This window comes from Quercus robur, chromosome 10 (genome assembly GCF_932294415.1).
Source record: "Quercus robur chromosome 10, dhQueRobu3.1, whole genome shotgun sequence".
Classification (NCBI taxonomy): Eukaryota; Viridiplantae; Streptophyta; class Magnoliopsida; order Fagales; family Fagaceae; genus Quercus; species Quercus robur.
Window position 1 is genome coordinate 15627166 of NC_065543.1, and position 16411 is coordinate 15643576.

General features: G+C 31.8%; 1 protein-coding gene across 1 annotated transcript; it reads right to left on the minus strand.

The window, feature by feature from the left end:
- Positions 1-4978: 4978 nt before the first annotated feature.
- LOC126703555 (probable protein phosphatase 2C 33) lies at positions 4979-11466 on the minus strand. Its single transcript, XM_050402516.1, has 6 exons — positions 11213-11466; positions 10661-11110; positions 9403-9774; positions 9201-9318; positions 7588-7811; positions 4979-5811 (listed from the first exon to the last, which is right to left on the minus strand). The coding sequence occupies exons 2-6, from the start codon at positions 10949-10951 to the stop codon at positions 5518-5520; spliced, it is 1299 nt and encodes a 432-aa protein (XP_050258473.1). The 5' UTR covers positions 10952-11110; positions 11213-11466; the 3' UTR covers positions 4979-5517.
- Positions 11467-16411: the final 4945 nt, after the last annotated feature.

Genomic DNA, 16411 nt, shown 5'->3' on the forward strand with positions numbered 1-16411 from the left:
GGATGGTATTTTGGTCTTTTTAACTTCCACCAGTTGTGTGATTATGCTTTTTAATCATTAAATTAAAACACTTGGCATGTTTTCATCGGGTGGGGGGGACCATTGTTGACTGACGTAGTCCTCTTCTTAGTGCACTTAATATATATAAGTAACAAGTAATTACATCAAGAAAAAATAGATTTGCATTAAAAGATGCGAAACTACCCTATTACCAATTAGTTCCTCAAATCAACTCTTAGACATGGTGAAATTGGACTTGAACAAAAAAGGGTATACTCATAAGAAAAGTAGCTTGTTATAGTCCTTTTTATTTATTTATTTATTTTTACCAATACCTGATTTTGACTAGGGTTGATCCCGACACAAACTTGGATTTTACCAACGTGACCCATTGACCAAGCATCTATTATTAATTATTAATTATCATTTTTTTATTAACCTCTTTCAATATATGTTTGTGTACAAAATTTAATTATATGTTCTATATTATAGATGAAAATGCTTAGGTCATTCGTCTACTTGGATGTGATTCTTAAATATAAATATTTTTAGTGTCGGATCTACTATCGACGTTGAGTAGTTTTTCCGTAAGTTCATTACAAATCTTATACCAAATTATTTGCTTTTACTTCTTTACATAGTATGTTATTTTATTCCTAATATATATATATATATATATATATATTATTCTAGTTTTTTTTATAGATTTTTTTTTTTTGAGAAATAGTTATTTTTATAGATGTGTGTGTGTATACATACACATTATACACATTTTTTTTTCTATTTTAGAATTAATGAGCTAAAAGACTATGAAAATTAATTACTAGACTATAAACTTAGGGATTTTTGTATTATTCAATTTTTAGCTTTGAGTGTTTTTTCCCCTTATTGTTTTAAAAGAAACACCAAAAAAAGAGTTTAGAAAGTGTAATTTTCCCAAAATTATACCCCTGATTACACTTTGCAACATTAACTTTTTTAATGCACATTTTGCACCATAATATGATTTTTGTTACACTTTACACCCTAACATCAAATTTACCATTAACTTTAATGGAAAAATGTGACACCATATGAAAAAAATCTAATTGCCCCTCTTTTTAATGCTTTAAAAAAAAAAGTAAATTACACTTTACCTCTTTAGACTATATTCCTAATTACAATTTGCACCCTAAATTTTGAATTTCCATCTAAGTTAACAACGAACTTAATGTTGGTGTGCAAAGTGTAACAAGAGTCATAGTTTAGGGTGCTAAACGTGCATTCGAAAAGTCTAGAGTGTAAAGTGTAAGATATGGTATAGTTTAGGATAGTAAAGTATAATTTTTTTTTTAAACAATGTTGAGGTTTAAAAGAAACATTTTAAAAGCATAATATATACCAAATACTCTAATGTTTAAAAAATAATTTTCCCAAAAGAAAATACATTTGTGAATAATTCTTTCGTTCACAGGCTCAAATTCATTATTCTTGTTACTTGTGTGTGCTTTTTTTGGATATTTGTGTACAATTTGACTTTATTTTTGTAATATATATATATATATATATAAAGTTTTATTAAATGGAGCATTAAATACACCTTAAGTCCTTAACACGTGAATTTAGAGGATTCATTAACAAAAATGTCCATGATACTCACACGAGTATTGTGAAAATATTAAGAGATTTTGTTTTGTCCATAAATTTTATTGTTTAAATTGCTTTCTAGTCTCATTGTTATAATTGAAGAATAGTGATATGGGTATAACAATTTCACAAAAAAAAAAAAAAAAACCCAAGTTTTCATTTTGGCCCACTACTGATATCAAAATTTTTTTTTTTACTATTGATAATTTGGCACCTAGACTCAGGTTTATTATGGTGAAAATATTAGACCCATAGCTTTATTGTATAATTGAATGAGTTTTGTTACATGTAATCTCCCCGTTCTCATTCCCAAATTAGGCAACATGTAATCTAAGCTTTACCAAAGTGACCGTTGGACGTTGTTGAAGCAATATTGTTGAGCACTGGGAGCCCATTTAGGGAGCCACATGGAGGCCAGGGAAGCATGACATGGCCACTTAACACCATTAAACATTTTAAATGAAAAATGAAACATTTTAAAATAATTAACTCTTTTTAATATTCCTTTAAAGTTCAAAATATTAGTAAGTCCTTCAATATTTTATTATTTTATTTTCTAACATCAAATTATGCCAAATTTAATTGAGAGTTGAGATAGATCATTAAATCTTGAGTTTATGGCATATATTAAGCCACGGGTTTACTTCCTGAGGTCGCTTTGTGTCACATTTTCTTTTTCTTTTTCTTTTTTTGGGGCTAAGCAAGAAATTTAGCGAAGGAACAGACAATGAAATAGGCTTATACGATTTTAAATCATTCAATAAAAACAACAAAATCCGATTTAGTTCAAGGACTAATTTGATCGAAAATAGTTTTTTTTTTTTTTTTTTTTTTTTTTTTTAACAGTAACCATCTGAATTTGAAGAAGTAGTCGGGTTTCAACTTTGAAGAACTTAACCCGAATGAACTAAAGTCGACGTATACTTAACTTATTTGAAAACATGGCAAGGCTCCATTGGCTACATCCCTCTCTTTTTGCTAACAAGCCTCCTCCCTCCTTCAAACTATGGATTATTTATAGAGTTCTTAAGGTAAGTCCCTTTTCTAAAATCTGATCTATCCATTTCGAAATGAATGAAATGGATAAAATCACGTCAATAAATTTTTAAGAAATATTTATGATATTTATTAAGGCAAATTATAACTAACTCACTTGTGGTTCGATTGAAATTTAAGTTGTCTATTTGTGATTTGAAATTTGATACTTTATCCACCTGAAGTTAGTTTAGTTAGATTTTCTTAACCCAACCCTGTTAAAAACATAACCCAACCCTGTTAAAAACATGGATAAATATGTGATTTTGCTTCACTTTTATGTTTCTCTCCTCCAAAAACACCAAAAACACAAAAATATAAGATCAAATAAGATAAAAAAAAAATTCAGTGAAACACTTGCATCATAGGATTTTAAATTATAAGTACGCAACTTAAATTTCGGTCAAACTTCAAGTGGGTAAATTGTCAAATTTCAAATCACGGATAGACAACTTAAATATTTTTTTTCTTAGAAAAAAAAAATTAGCCAAATCACAAGTGGGTAAGTTATAATTTGCCCTATTTATTAAAATTATAGGCAAAACTTAGGTATAATATTAGGTACTGTTTTTTAGGTTTTTCTCTTAAAATTCAATCATATAGTAGTACTTAACTAAAAATACACTTTCATCTCATAAGGAAAAAAAAATCACATAATTAAATTTTAATAAGAAAACCTAAAAAATAGTATATTGCACGTAAATTTTGTCCAAAAAGTAGTGTGTACGGGATAAAGTTCAATCCATTCATTTAAAAATTGATGTATAGTGTTCTGCCGTTTATCCTAAAAAAAAAAAAATAATAATAATAATAATAATAAAAAATTGATGGATAGTGTTGGGGTTCCAAGATCCTGAAACCAATGCTAGCAATAAATTAGCCTTCAAGCCCAAGCATGTAACAACTAACAACTAACAACCCATTAGCCAACCTAACAATCCGACTTGAATGCATTTATTATTGCAAAGTCTACTACAACAAGCCTTGTTAATCATAAGGGCCCCTGCCAATCTGGATGGTATTGCCAAGCAAATGGAGGGCTAAGGGAAGTCTGACGCTAGTGCGATGGAGTGATCGAATTTTCAAATCCAAAACTGAAATCTGCTAAAACCAAACCGACCAATGTGTGTGTATATATATATTAATATTATTGGATTACTGTAGCAACAACTCTTTTTTAAAAACAAACGCATCAAACGACGTCGTTTCTCTTGGTTTTGAAAAAAAAGAGCACCAAACGTGGTCGTTTTGTGCTAGGTCTAGGATACTATATATTCCTTTTTTCCTCTCACCTTAACACACTCTCTCCTCTCAAGTCACACCAGACGGCCTCTCCTCTCAAGTCTCACCAGACGGTGGTAGACACCAGGTAACTATATATTACTTTTGTTAAAACTTGATCTGGGAATTCGTAGATATCGTTTGATTGTAGAGAAATCCAAAGAATAAAGTAAGTTTGATTGCTTTAAACATTTTGACTGTGTTAGTGTTTTTGGTCGCTGAGGATATAAAATAAAAAAGGGGATGATTTTGGGATTTGCTTTTATCTTTGTATTGAAGAAGAAAACAATGCAACATTATGTTTCACAGTTTCAATTTCACAGGTGCTGTTAAAAAGTTTTTTATTTTATATTTTTTTTAACATATTTAAATGTTTAACAGGTTCTCTCCAAAAAAAAAAAAAAAAAAAAGTTTAACAAGTTTGTAAGAACAGGTAGATAAGTTGATGTGTGAACAGGTTCGTGTGAAAGGTTTGTTAAATAGACATTTTGCTTGAAATCTTGAACATGCTGTGTATTGATATTGGGCTTGAAAGCCCAAATTTTTTATATTTTTTAAAAAAATTTAATGTTTTAAACCAACCCAAACCGATTAAACTAACCACTATAGGTCAAAAAACCGACCCTACGTGGTGTACATTGGTTCCAATTATGAGAAAACTTATCCCTATCAATTCGATGATAAATTTGAGAAAAAACTGCCCCAACCAAACCGCGCACACCCCTACTAAATACATTTGTTAGTGAAACAGTTTAAGAAATTTTTTTATGAGAAATGAAAAAAAAAAAAAAAAAATTTAACAACTTTTTAAATTTCTCATAAAAAGTAGTATAAAAACTTTCCTAAGATGACTCATAAATAATTACTTTAAGGACAGCCGTTAACATAACTTTTTGAAAAATTCTTCATATAATCTATTTCCCTTGTATCAAGGTACACGCGCTTAGATCCACATGAGAGAGAGAGAGAGAGAGAGAGAGAGAGAGAGAGAGAGAGAGAGAGAGAGAGAGAGAGAGAGAGAGAGAGAGAGAGAGTCTCAAAAGCAAAGTACAAGATCAAACATAATAGTTTTACATATTACAGCAAAGCAGAAGGCCCTAGAATTACAAACAAAAAGTCGACCTCCAAACACAAAAGCAGAAACTGCCACCAAGAAATTTCCAAAATCACACTAACCTGAATGACAAAGAACTAATTACAAAGCTCCCCAAAACTTGGATTTACAGAAACTCCTAAATCACCAATGCTTGATAGAGGGATAGGGGAAAATAACCACTGCCACAAAAATAAGGCTGCGTCAACCTCCCTCTTGAAAATAAACTTAATAAAACCCCTAAAAAGAATGGAAACAATATTGACAATAATTTATATTTCAGAAAAGAATCATAAAAAAATTATCTTCCCCTTTATTTTTGAGACCTTGTTTTCCAAACCTGCTCAATCAAATCAACATGGCTTCTGAAGAGAGAAGTGCACCAAGGATACCACTCAAAGGTAGGTGGCTGCTGCTGCAGTTGCAACATGGGCCTACAAACTCCCTTCTCTCCAACTTAAAACATATAATCAAGAGGCAATCTAGAGGGTACCAGGATGGTCCATGTCAACTGATTTGCAAAAATCTTTCCTATTTCTAATGCCAGACTGGTTCACTGATGTCTGTGTGTCATTGGGTATGAGAGTGGAAGCAGAGTAATGGTTTGAACTTGAGTTGAGGAATAGGCAAACTACAGCACAGTCATCGACCTTAGCATATGGGAATTTGAACTTCCAAGCTCTGTTAGCTGATTCAACCAGTTTTCGAGCCGCAGAAGATGGTGGGGCAGAAGCCACTATTTCAACAACTTCTTTGTTTGATAGGACATCCCAGAGCTGTCACAAAGGAAGAAAACACCACATAAAAAGATCTTCAATGCAAATCAATCAGGCTCATTATCCTTCTTTCATGCATAGAGGTCAGCAAAAACTTCGTAGGTATGGCATTAGTTCTGTTATAAATATACGCTAATGGGGGGAGAGATACCACTTGGCTATGAGGTTTGATGGTGAAATCATCTCCATTTTAGGTTTGTCTTACGGCTCATGGTATATACAGTAATTAGGAATAATATATGCTAATGGTTTCCAACTCCCATTATCACCCTTTTAAACGTTGAAAAGAAGAATTGTGGGATTCAATAAAAGGGATATTACAAATTCTCCAGACACGAGAAACTATGCTCTCAACCCAGAGCAGAATATAGAATTCAACACAGTAATTGTAAGGATTTCTTGTTGAACAATGGAATGAAGACAACAATAAAAGACTATGGGTCCATTTAGATACAACTTATTTTGCTGAAAACAGAAAATACTATAGCAAAATAATTTTTAAATGTGTGAATCGTGAGACCCATTTTTAATATATATATATATATATATTTTTCTGCATAAAGTGGTTGTGGGTCTCATGAACAGTGCGTGACCACTTTGTCTCCTGCATAGTGAATCCATGTGCATGAACAGTGCGGTTACGGTTCATACGCACGGAAAAAAAAAAGAAAAAAAGAAGAAAACGTGAAACTCAAAACGCAGATGCATAATAAACCCAATCCAAACGGGCACTATGATTAGCGAGGCAATAGTCTAACATAATGCAAGATGGAGAGAACCTTAACCTTATATGTATAACATCAAAAAGTTTATACGTGTAATCAATTTGAACATAACACTATGGGTCCGTTTGGATACAACTTATTTTTGTTGAAACTAAAAATTAAAAACTGAAAACACTATAGCAAAATAATTTTAAAATGTGTGAATAGTACCGTAGGACTCATTTTTAATATTTTTTCTAAATAAAGTGGCTGTGGGTCCTGTAAATAGTGTTGTGAATAGTGATGAACAGTGTTTTTTCTCAAAAAGCAGAAAACGCGTGGAAAAAAAGAAAAGAAGGCAAACGTGTGAATTATAAATTGTATCCAAACACTCATTATAACCAGCAAATGATTTGACAACCATGGGAGATACACTGATTTGACAATTCATAAGTTCTTCAAGTAAACAAAGCAACTAATTAAATTATAAGCAGCCAATGAGGAAAACCATACAATTTCTAATACATGCATATAATTTTCCTTAGTTGGAGAGAGAGTAAGTTGATCTCCTACCCCATCTGAAACTAAAAACTGAAAACTGAAAACACTATAGCAAAATAATTTTTAAATGTGTAAATAGTACCGTGGGGTCCAATTTTAATATTTTTTCCTGAATAAAGTGGCTGTGGGTCCCGTGAACAGTATGTAAACAGTGATGAACAGTATTTTTTCTCAAAAAGCAGAAAACGCGTGAAAAAAAAAAAAAAAAAACGCAAACGTGTGAATTATAAGTTGTATCCAAACACTCATTATAACCAGCCAATGATTTGACAACCATGGGAGATACATTGATTTGACAATTCATAAGTTCTTCAAGTAAACAAAGCAACTAATTAAATTATAACCAGCCAATGAGGAAAACCATACAATTTCTAATACATGCATATAATTTTCCTTAGTTGGATAAACAATAAAAGGTAGCTCACAGTATACACAAACACAAACACACACACACAACATATACATACATATATGTAGAGAGAGAGAGAGAGAGAGTAAGTTGAACTCCTACCCCATCTGTAGCCAAGACTACAAATTCATCCTTCTCGGTGAGTTGATGATAAGAAATTTCAGGGACAGAGATCAAGCCAAAATCTTTGAGGCAAAAATCTCCAAAAGCCCGAGCCATAGCCAGCCCAGGGGAGTTAGCGTTGGGCAGCCAAACTCGAGCAACCTCAGGCTCATTCTGAAGGGCAAAGACCCGCCCTTTACATTTCCTAATCCTCTCTGCTTCCTCTGTACGGTAAAAGAAAAATAATTAAATATTGAAAAAAAAAAAAAAAGTCACACCCATATCATTAATCTATTTCTCCTCGTACTTACTGATAATTAAAAAACCCTTTCTGTCAAGAAAACATCAGGGAGCCATAACTAGAACTTACAAAGACATTGTAGTCAGTCTAGCAACCACAGTTAGGCTATTTAGATATAAGTGCATATCAAATTATGAGATCGTGTTCATGTCAATTTAACATAAAACCATTCATATATTTGTTTCACATGCACATGCAGAAACATAAGAAGAATATTTCACAATTAGATTACCATATATGCAAAAGCATGAACATATTTAGCTAGGATATAAATGATCAATTATTATGCAAAATGCTAGGAAAAAATTCATATATATATATTTTTTTATGAATAATAAGTTTCAAAAAAATAGGGTAATAAGAAAACTTTCACCCAAATATAGTCAAGGTCTACAGATAGTAACATATTAGTCTTTACTGCTAAAATTATCTCTTCAATTGTATAGACTTTCTTTTCCTTGCTGAACACCATCTAACAGGATCAATAAAGAATTTTGTTTTACATCCTTACCACTCTATTGCAGTCATTGATGTATCCATGTGTTGGAACATGAAAATTTTATAGTGCACACGCTAGGAGAACCAGTTTTCCAAAATTGATGTGAAATTGTCCATGCTCACTTTTTAACTCAAATTGGTGAAGGCTACTAGGTTATGTTTATCCCTTGAATCTAGACTTTCAGATTTTACATTCCAAAACCCATCCTCATATTCTTCTTTGCTAGAAGAAAAATAAAAAGTCATTGATTTCATAGAAAACAGACATTTAAAGTATCCAGAGCCACCATTAACTGTTTGTTTCGAAACTACAAAATAAAAACCATATGCAGAATTACAAAAAGTTTTTATTTTATTTATTTACAAGAGCAATAGATGCTAACCGCAACAGTTGATTAAAATGGTGCATAAGCTGTTAAATCAAGTTCCAGAAAACATCAATGTATTCATTGTCCCTGGTTTCTAAAAATCACCATGATTCTTTATATGATTATTTTGGCAATTGCCAGATGAAATCCCCAAAGATTATTCTCTCGTTTAAACTCAATTGTGAAAATAAGACTAAGCACTATTCTATTTGGATTTATAATATATCTAATAATTTAAAATTTTTTGAAGGCGAAGCAATAATTGCTGTTTTGAATTTCATACATTTTGATCTCATAGGCTCATAGTATCGTAACATGCAATATTCTGATAAAAATAAGGCATCAGACCGAAGTTACAATTGTCATGTTTCTCTACTTCATTTTTAAGAGAGAGAGAGAGAGAGAGAGAGAGAGAGAGAGAGAGAGAGAGAGAGAGAGAGAGATACTTGGAAGATTTGGTTTGAGGTCTACAGTTAACTGAACTGCAATGAGAAAATCTTCTTCATCTCTAGTACCCAATACAGCTCTAGAGTCCCCAACATTTCCAATAACAAGATCTCGTCCCTATAATTAAAAGAAAATGATAAGACAAACCTAAAATTATTTACCACTGGTCAAGAAGACCAAGTTGTAATGTTCATCAATTACCTGCTTGACCAGGGTGACTGCTGTTGTCCCACTGCAATAGCAATCGATTGAAGGATGCAGTTTGAGTTCCTTATCCATAACCTTAAATGCTTTCAGAAATGACTCTCTCATTGTCTTTATATCAGTATGATTTTGATTATGAATCCCAGCTTCCCCATCAGTTGATGTCAATGCACTTTCTTCGGAGGTCAGACTTCCCAAGCCACTACTGATGATATCATGATGCCCATCCTTGTTGAAACTATTTAGTTGCAACTGAGCACACAACTTTAAAGGAAGAGAATCCCTCACTTTCTTTGCAACCATATGGCCAAAGGGACCATGGCCATCAAAAACACCACACAATATTGTGTCTTCCTTTGAACCAAAATTCTGTGGGTGAAAAAAGAGATGAAATGAACCTATTTCAGATTAAAGAATTCTCTTAAATGATACATGTGAACAATAACGAAATCACGTGATCAAAGGAAAAAACAGTAAATTATGAAGCAGAAATGAATATATATATATATATATATACACACACATCCCAGCTGTTGGACAACTTGGCTAGCATTTTAATGAAATGAAATAAACAGACTTTTTGAAGAGTACTTGCTTAAAGATTCAACAATAAATGACAGATTTTAATTAATGGCAACAAAGAGATGCATATGATCATCAATGACCACATGAAAAACGAGAAGTGCAATGACAGAACACTCCAGATCATCTATAAGTACCCATTTGGTAATTCGGTTTTAAACCAAAAACTTTTTTAAAGCACAACTTTTATAAAACTTGACTTTTTTCTACATGCAACTTTTATAAACAACCTCATATTTTCAAAATGCTAATAAATAAGACACACCAAATGAGCACCAAGGGAAGATTTGGACTAGTGATTTCTGCTTCATAAAGCAGAGTCCCCAGCGAACCACTCTAGATCACATATCCTATTCAACCACTCAGAAAGAGCTTTGTAGCTCAACTGGCACTTGGCGCTTTCGACAAAGACGTCTAAGGTTCAAATCTCCCTCTCCAATTATTGAATTATAAAAAACCAAAAAAAAAAAAAAAAAAAAAAAAGTTTTGACTTAGTTCACAAACTAAGTTAGAACAACCTATCTAGTCAAAATATTCTACTATGCTTAATCCTGAAATTCAAACTGGGTCCTAAAATTAGAGAACAAATTACATACAACTTAAAATACCAATGATCAATATATATATATATATAGATTATTATATAAGCACAAAAGGAAAAAAAAAAACTAACCTCCCAAACAATCATAGCATCCTGATTGATCCCCTTCTTCCCCTGCTTACTAAACAAAGAAGCAACCTCGCTCGAACCATTCACAAACAACCTCTTGGGAATTCTATGCAGCCACAGCTCCATCTTGGCATCAAATGAGCAGTTCCTCTTCATTATCTTGGCGGCCGACTTCCTTCGCTTGTTAGCCCCCACCTCCGACTCGGCCACAGCGGCTGCTGCCAAAGCATAAGGGAGGGCGCTGGCCGCGCCGCCGTGGGGGCCAGCGCCGTCCCCGGAAAGACACGATCCCATTCCCAGAGCCCTGACTATACTCAGCAAGCAATCCAGCCCCACCGAACAGTCTGACTCCGAGGCGGAGCCTCTTTTCTCCGACACTACCTGAGGATCCGTCGGATTCAGATTCGGTGATACTATCACCGCTTTCTTTCTCAACCTCAAATTCTCGATAGCCTTAATTTTAAAATATAAATAGATACGATTATTTTTATGAATAATCGAATCAACATAACAAACCAGATCAAAATGTTTTTAACAATCAGAAAAATCACCTACCAGATTGACGGTGAAATTGGTGCTCTCTCCCTTATATTTTGTTAGAGAGCGGGACGAATGGTTGTTGAGAAATCAAATCACAAAGCTAATATCGAAAAGGAAAAGTGGAAGAGTAGCTAAGGATTTTTTTTTTTTTGGCTTTCAATGTCTAAGTTGGGAGCTTCTTCTTGTTTTTGCTTATGGCTGAGGTTTTTGACTCGATCCTAATCCCCTTTTTCACGCCTATATACACATCAGCTTTTCTCTCTCTTTTACCCTTTTCGATAAACGGTCTCTTTCTTTTCGCAAGTTGAATTTTGTAACAACTTGGAACATTACTACCGTCACAGCAGGCTACGCCACCCTATTATACAGAGATTTGAGTACGCTGTTTGAATCAGTTTATTTTACTGAAATATAAATTTTATTATTAAAAATATTATAAATAAAGGTAAAAATTAATTAAAATAATATAGTAAGACTCATGAATAGTATTAAAAAGTAAAGTGAGACTCATAAATATAAATAAAAATAAATTAAATAGTAAAATAAGCTGACAAAATTAAGCCATGCTAAATGCACACTTAGTCTAATTTAAGGAGATATTTGGTAGACTGTAATAGATACTGTAATGTAGTAGATATTCCTATAGCATAACTATTTGGTTATTTGGTTATGTTTTTATTACAATGAATAATTATTAACCATTTTTTAAAACGAGGAATAATTATTCTTTATCAAAAGTATTGAATATTTATTTCTTCATTTTATGTAATAACTTTTAAAAAAAATTCTTGAAAAGCTATTAGTTGCCACATCTTCAAAAGGAAAGAAAATAAATTCTCATTCTTGTTAATTATTAGCTCTATTTTGAACACCCTAAAATAAGTGTATTTTAGGAAATTTGACTAAAAAAATGATTTAATTACACATTTTTTTTATATTCTACTAAATTGTGGATGCATATTTAGTATTCTATTCCTAAATGGTTACCAAACTAATGAATAATAATACTTATTACATTCCAACTTAATGTATTTTTTGTAATACTTATTCCTATTCCTATGTAACAATCATTACAGTGTACCAAACGTGCCCTAAGTGTATATGTGTGCGAAGTTTTTTCTTAGAGACTTGAACTCCGACTCTTGCCTCTCATATTCTACAAACTCTTATATTTGTAAAATGACCATCATGCCAAATGTGTGCAGTAAATATGATTTTGGATCTTAATTTGGAAGGATTCTAATTTGCACATGTGGTTCATTTAAGGATTTTTATAATTTATTTTAATTAAAAAAAAATCTCTTTTTACTTGTTATAACATTAGAACATTCACAACAAATAAGTATAGAGTTTTATTAACCAAATACATGATCTATCAAGTTACCACATTTGCATCTGTTCGTGCATAAATTCTTATCTATTTTAGCATAATAACTTACTTTATCTATTTTATATAGTATGTTTTATTAAAATATTATTTCTTTATCAATTTTTTTTATTCTCTCTATATGAATAAAGAAATATTAAAAAAATAAACTTTCATGTGAATATAATTGTGTAGATATTCACGGTTACTATAATGAAAATGTAAATATACGTATTTAAAAATTAATATGGGTAATTTTGAGACTTAAATGTGTAAATTTGACACATTTTTCTATTATACACACTAATACCAAAGTACATGCTCTACCAAGTTATCATCCTCTCTCTCTATATATATACATCACCTTGTGAAAAAAGAGAATTATTTTTTGGATAAATATGATCAGATTGATTTAAATATATGATGTCCAATGACTCCACTGTCCACTCATAATTAAAAAACAAATTAATGAAAAGTGAGCTACTAAATTAGAAGTACAAAACTTAGATATAATACCTTAATAGGTATTGTTTTTTAGGTTTCTCTATTAAAATTCAGTTATGTGATTTTTTTTTTTTTAATAAATGAAAGTGTATTTTAAGTTAGTAACCACATGACTGAATTTAAAAAAAAAAAAAACTTTAAAAATATTGTAACTAAATTTTACTCTAGAGTATAAAATTAGTAAATTTTAACTGTTATTTGGCCAAAATTTTTTGCACATAATGGCAAATAAAACTTGATATAATCACACGAAATAAAGTGTAAATGCCTTTTTGTTTTCTATAAATGTCTTAGAACTAGTCAGATCTTTTTTGTTTTATAGAAAGGTCACAGCTGCCATGAATTGCTGTTATCCTAGCTAGCTTTATAATTATAATATAATTAGGAATTAGTTAAGTGAGTCTGACCTGTTAATTTATCCGATATTGAGATACAGAGCATCATTATTCTGTTCCTATCCTAAATGGATTAGGACCAAGGAAAACTCACATACCATATCTAGGCACGAGACGAAATTCTAGACTATGGACTACTAGGGTTGTTTTAGTCATTTGCGCAAGACAAAAAGATAGCTGATTTTGGGGGGCGGTGCAAAAGTGGAAAACACGTGTGTGTCATGTTAACCCGCAACAATTTCTGTTGTTATCCATCTGTTAAACTGTTAGGCAGGTTTTAAATTTGTTTGGAAAAATTTTTAGGGGAAAATACATTATTGGTTTCTAAAGTTTATCAAATAAGTGTTTTTAGTATTTAAAGTCTCACATGAGTATTATTAATCTCTGAAATTTAAAAAATGACCTCAATTGGTCCTTCCATCAACTTATGTTAAATTTTATTGCTTATATGTTTATTAAAATAGTGACGTGTTATTTTTTTTATGATGTGGCAACAATTTTTATTATTAACTTATTACATGATGTGGTAAACCCACCACCCATCCCAAGTTCTCTCTTTCGATCCCAGTGGCCAGTGCCTCATGTCCACCATTCACCAGTGCAACAAATTCAACCTCCATGAAACAAACTGAAATTCCGTAAAGAGCAACAAATCCATATTAGACGAAGATCAACCCAAGATCTAAGCTTGAATTACGCAACCCATTACAAAACATCTCTTATGAAAACCAATAACCCCAGCTACGGCAAATTAAATCTGGCTATAAATCTTAAAGTGGGTCTCTTTGGAAACAAGCTCATCCATAATAAAAAAATTTGGGTCTATTAGAGAATAGGTTTAAGCTCACAAAACCTCAAAAACACAAGGGGCGATTTAAAATATGGACTAAATTAGAATCTAGGGTATTCATTTGATTGCTTTTCATGGCCGTTGAGTTTGTTTGAGGTCGTCGCTGATGTTGGTGATGAGGAGGAGGGGTTGGGAGCAGAACCAAGAGGAGGGAGTGAAGTACTGATCGGAGCCATCTGTGGTGTTTGAGACAAACACAGACTTGAGGCCTAAAAAGAAAACTTGGGATGATAGAGAGCATGGGAGATTGCTGACATGTAATTTGTTAATAATAAAAATTGTTGTGACATCATTAAAAAAATTGACACATCACAACTCTGTTAACAGAAGTTGAAGGAGGGACTAACAATGCTTATTTTATAAACTCTATGAACCAACAATACTCATTTGAAACTTTAAGAATCAAAAAAGTTCAGCAGGTAAACTTTAGGGACTAACATTATATTTTTGCCAAATTTTTATTTCCTTCTAACCTTTTTCTCTAAATAAATAAATTATTTCTATTAATATATATATATATATATATATATATATATATATAAGGCTAAAGTTCAGATTAGGCCCTTTAAATTTATATCAATTGCAATTTTCATCCTTAAATGTGATTTTTTTTTTTTGGGGGTCAATTTCTTAAGAAAAGTTTACATTTGTTGTCAAGGTAGTTCTTATATTTACTACGGTTTTGTCTAATCGATTGGAAAGAATTGGAGACAAGATTTCAAAACTTGCAAGAACTTCAACTGAAATTTAGGTGATTAGAAGACTAATCGGTGTAATGGCAAGTTTTTTAAATAAATTTGGGAACTTTTTTGAGTAATTAATATAACATATAGAGACATACTTTAACTCAAAAGGCTTAAACCCAATGGATATGTACTCAATTATGTTTTATTAACTACTCATTTTTCTCATTACTATTCAATGTGGAATTTTACTTACATGTGTAACCCAACAATAATGAATATAGTTTAATCATTTGACTTTGTTTATAGAAGGAATAAGATTTGGTAATACCTTAATTAGAGGACTTTTTAAGATTGATGTGATTAGCAAAGATAATGCTAGTTGTAATGATCGATGAAAGGAAGAAGGTTACATCCTGACTAAAGTTATAAGTTATCAAGTACGAAATGACCTTCATTGACTCAAATTTGTTATGGGAGTCAAGCATAGACCTCGACATCAATACTAAGAAAACTGATAACTACAAGTTCACTTCTCCATTATATCATCTTTTATTCTTAGTAATAAAATGTTACCATTCCTATCGTAATTTCCATTTGATTTACCAAACATGTATACTGTGGAATTTATTTGTAGAATATAACCTATATTTACTACTCTCCATTGAATATATGGAAACATATTAGCAAGGCTTGTAATAAGTGCAATATATTGAAGCGTTGTATAGTCCAGTAGATTCGGATCCAAACTTTGTTATGCACCCTGCATTGCAATCTCCCTTCAAGCAATCCGATCCAGAATTGATTACGAACTAGCCCACTTGTCACAATTTAGCATCCACCACCATGGGTTTTCTGCCTATAATCATGATTGAATATAATTTAATTAAAATATAATTCTTATAATCAAACAATCTTATCATAGTTGGTTTGTTATCGCATAATCTTAACAACTTTAGATAAATGTCAAGAGGTTTGTAACTCGTTGATATTACATGGTGTTCCTTATAAGGAGAACTAGATTTTGAATCCTCATCTTCCACTTATAACAAATACACACACGCACACACACATATATACTATTGTGAATAAAAATGGTTAGGCCTTCTCTTTGTGAATAAAAATGGTTGGGCATTCTCTTTGAGAGAGAGAGAGAGAGAGAGAGAGAGAGAGAGAGAGAGAGAGAGAGAGAGAGAGAGAGAGAGAGAGAGAGAGAGAGAGAGAGAGAGAGAGAGAGAGAGAGAGAGAGAGAGAGAGAGAGAGAGAGAGAGAGAGAGATGCAAATTTTTATTGTTCTTGTTAAGTATTTTAATTTTTATCAACTCCTATTAAAGTTTTTAGGGGTGTTCTTGTTAAGTATTTTAATTTTTATCAACTCCTAATAAAGTTTTTAGGGGTTTTCTTTTTTGTGGTTGT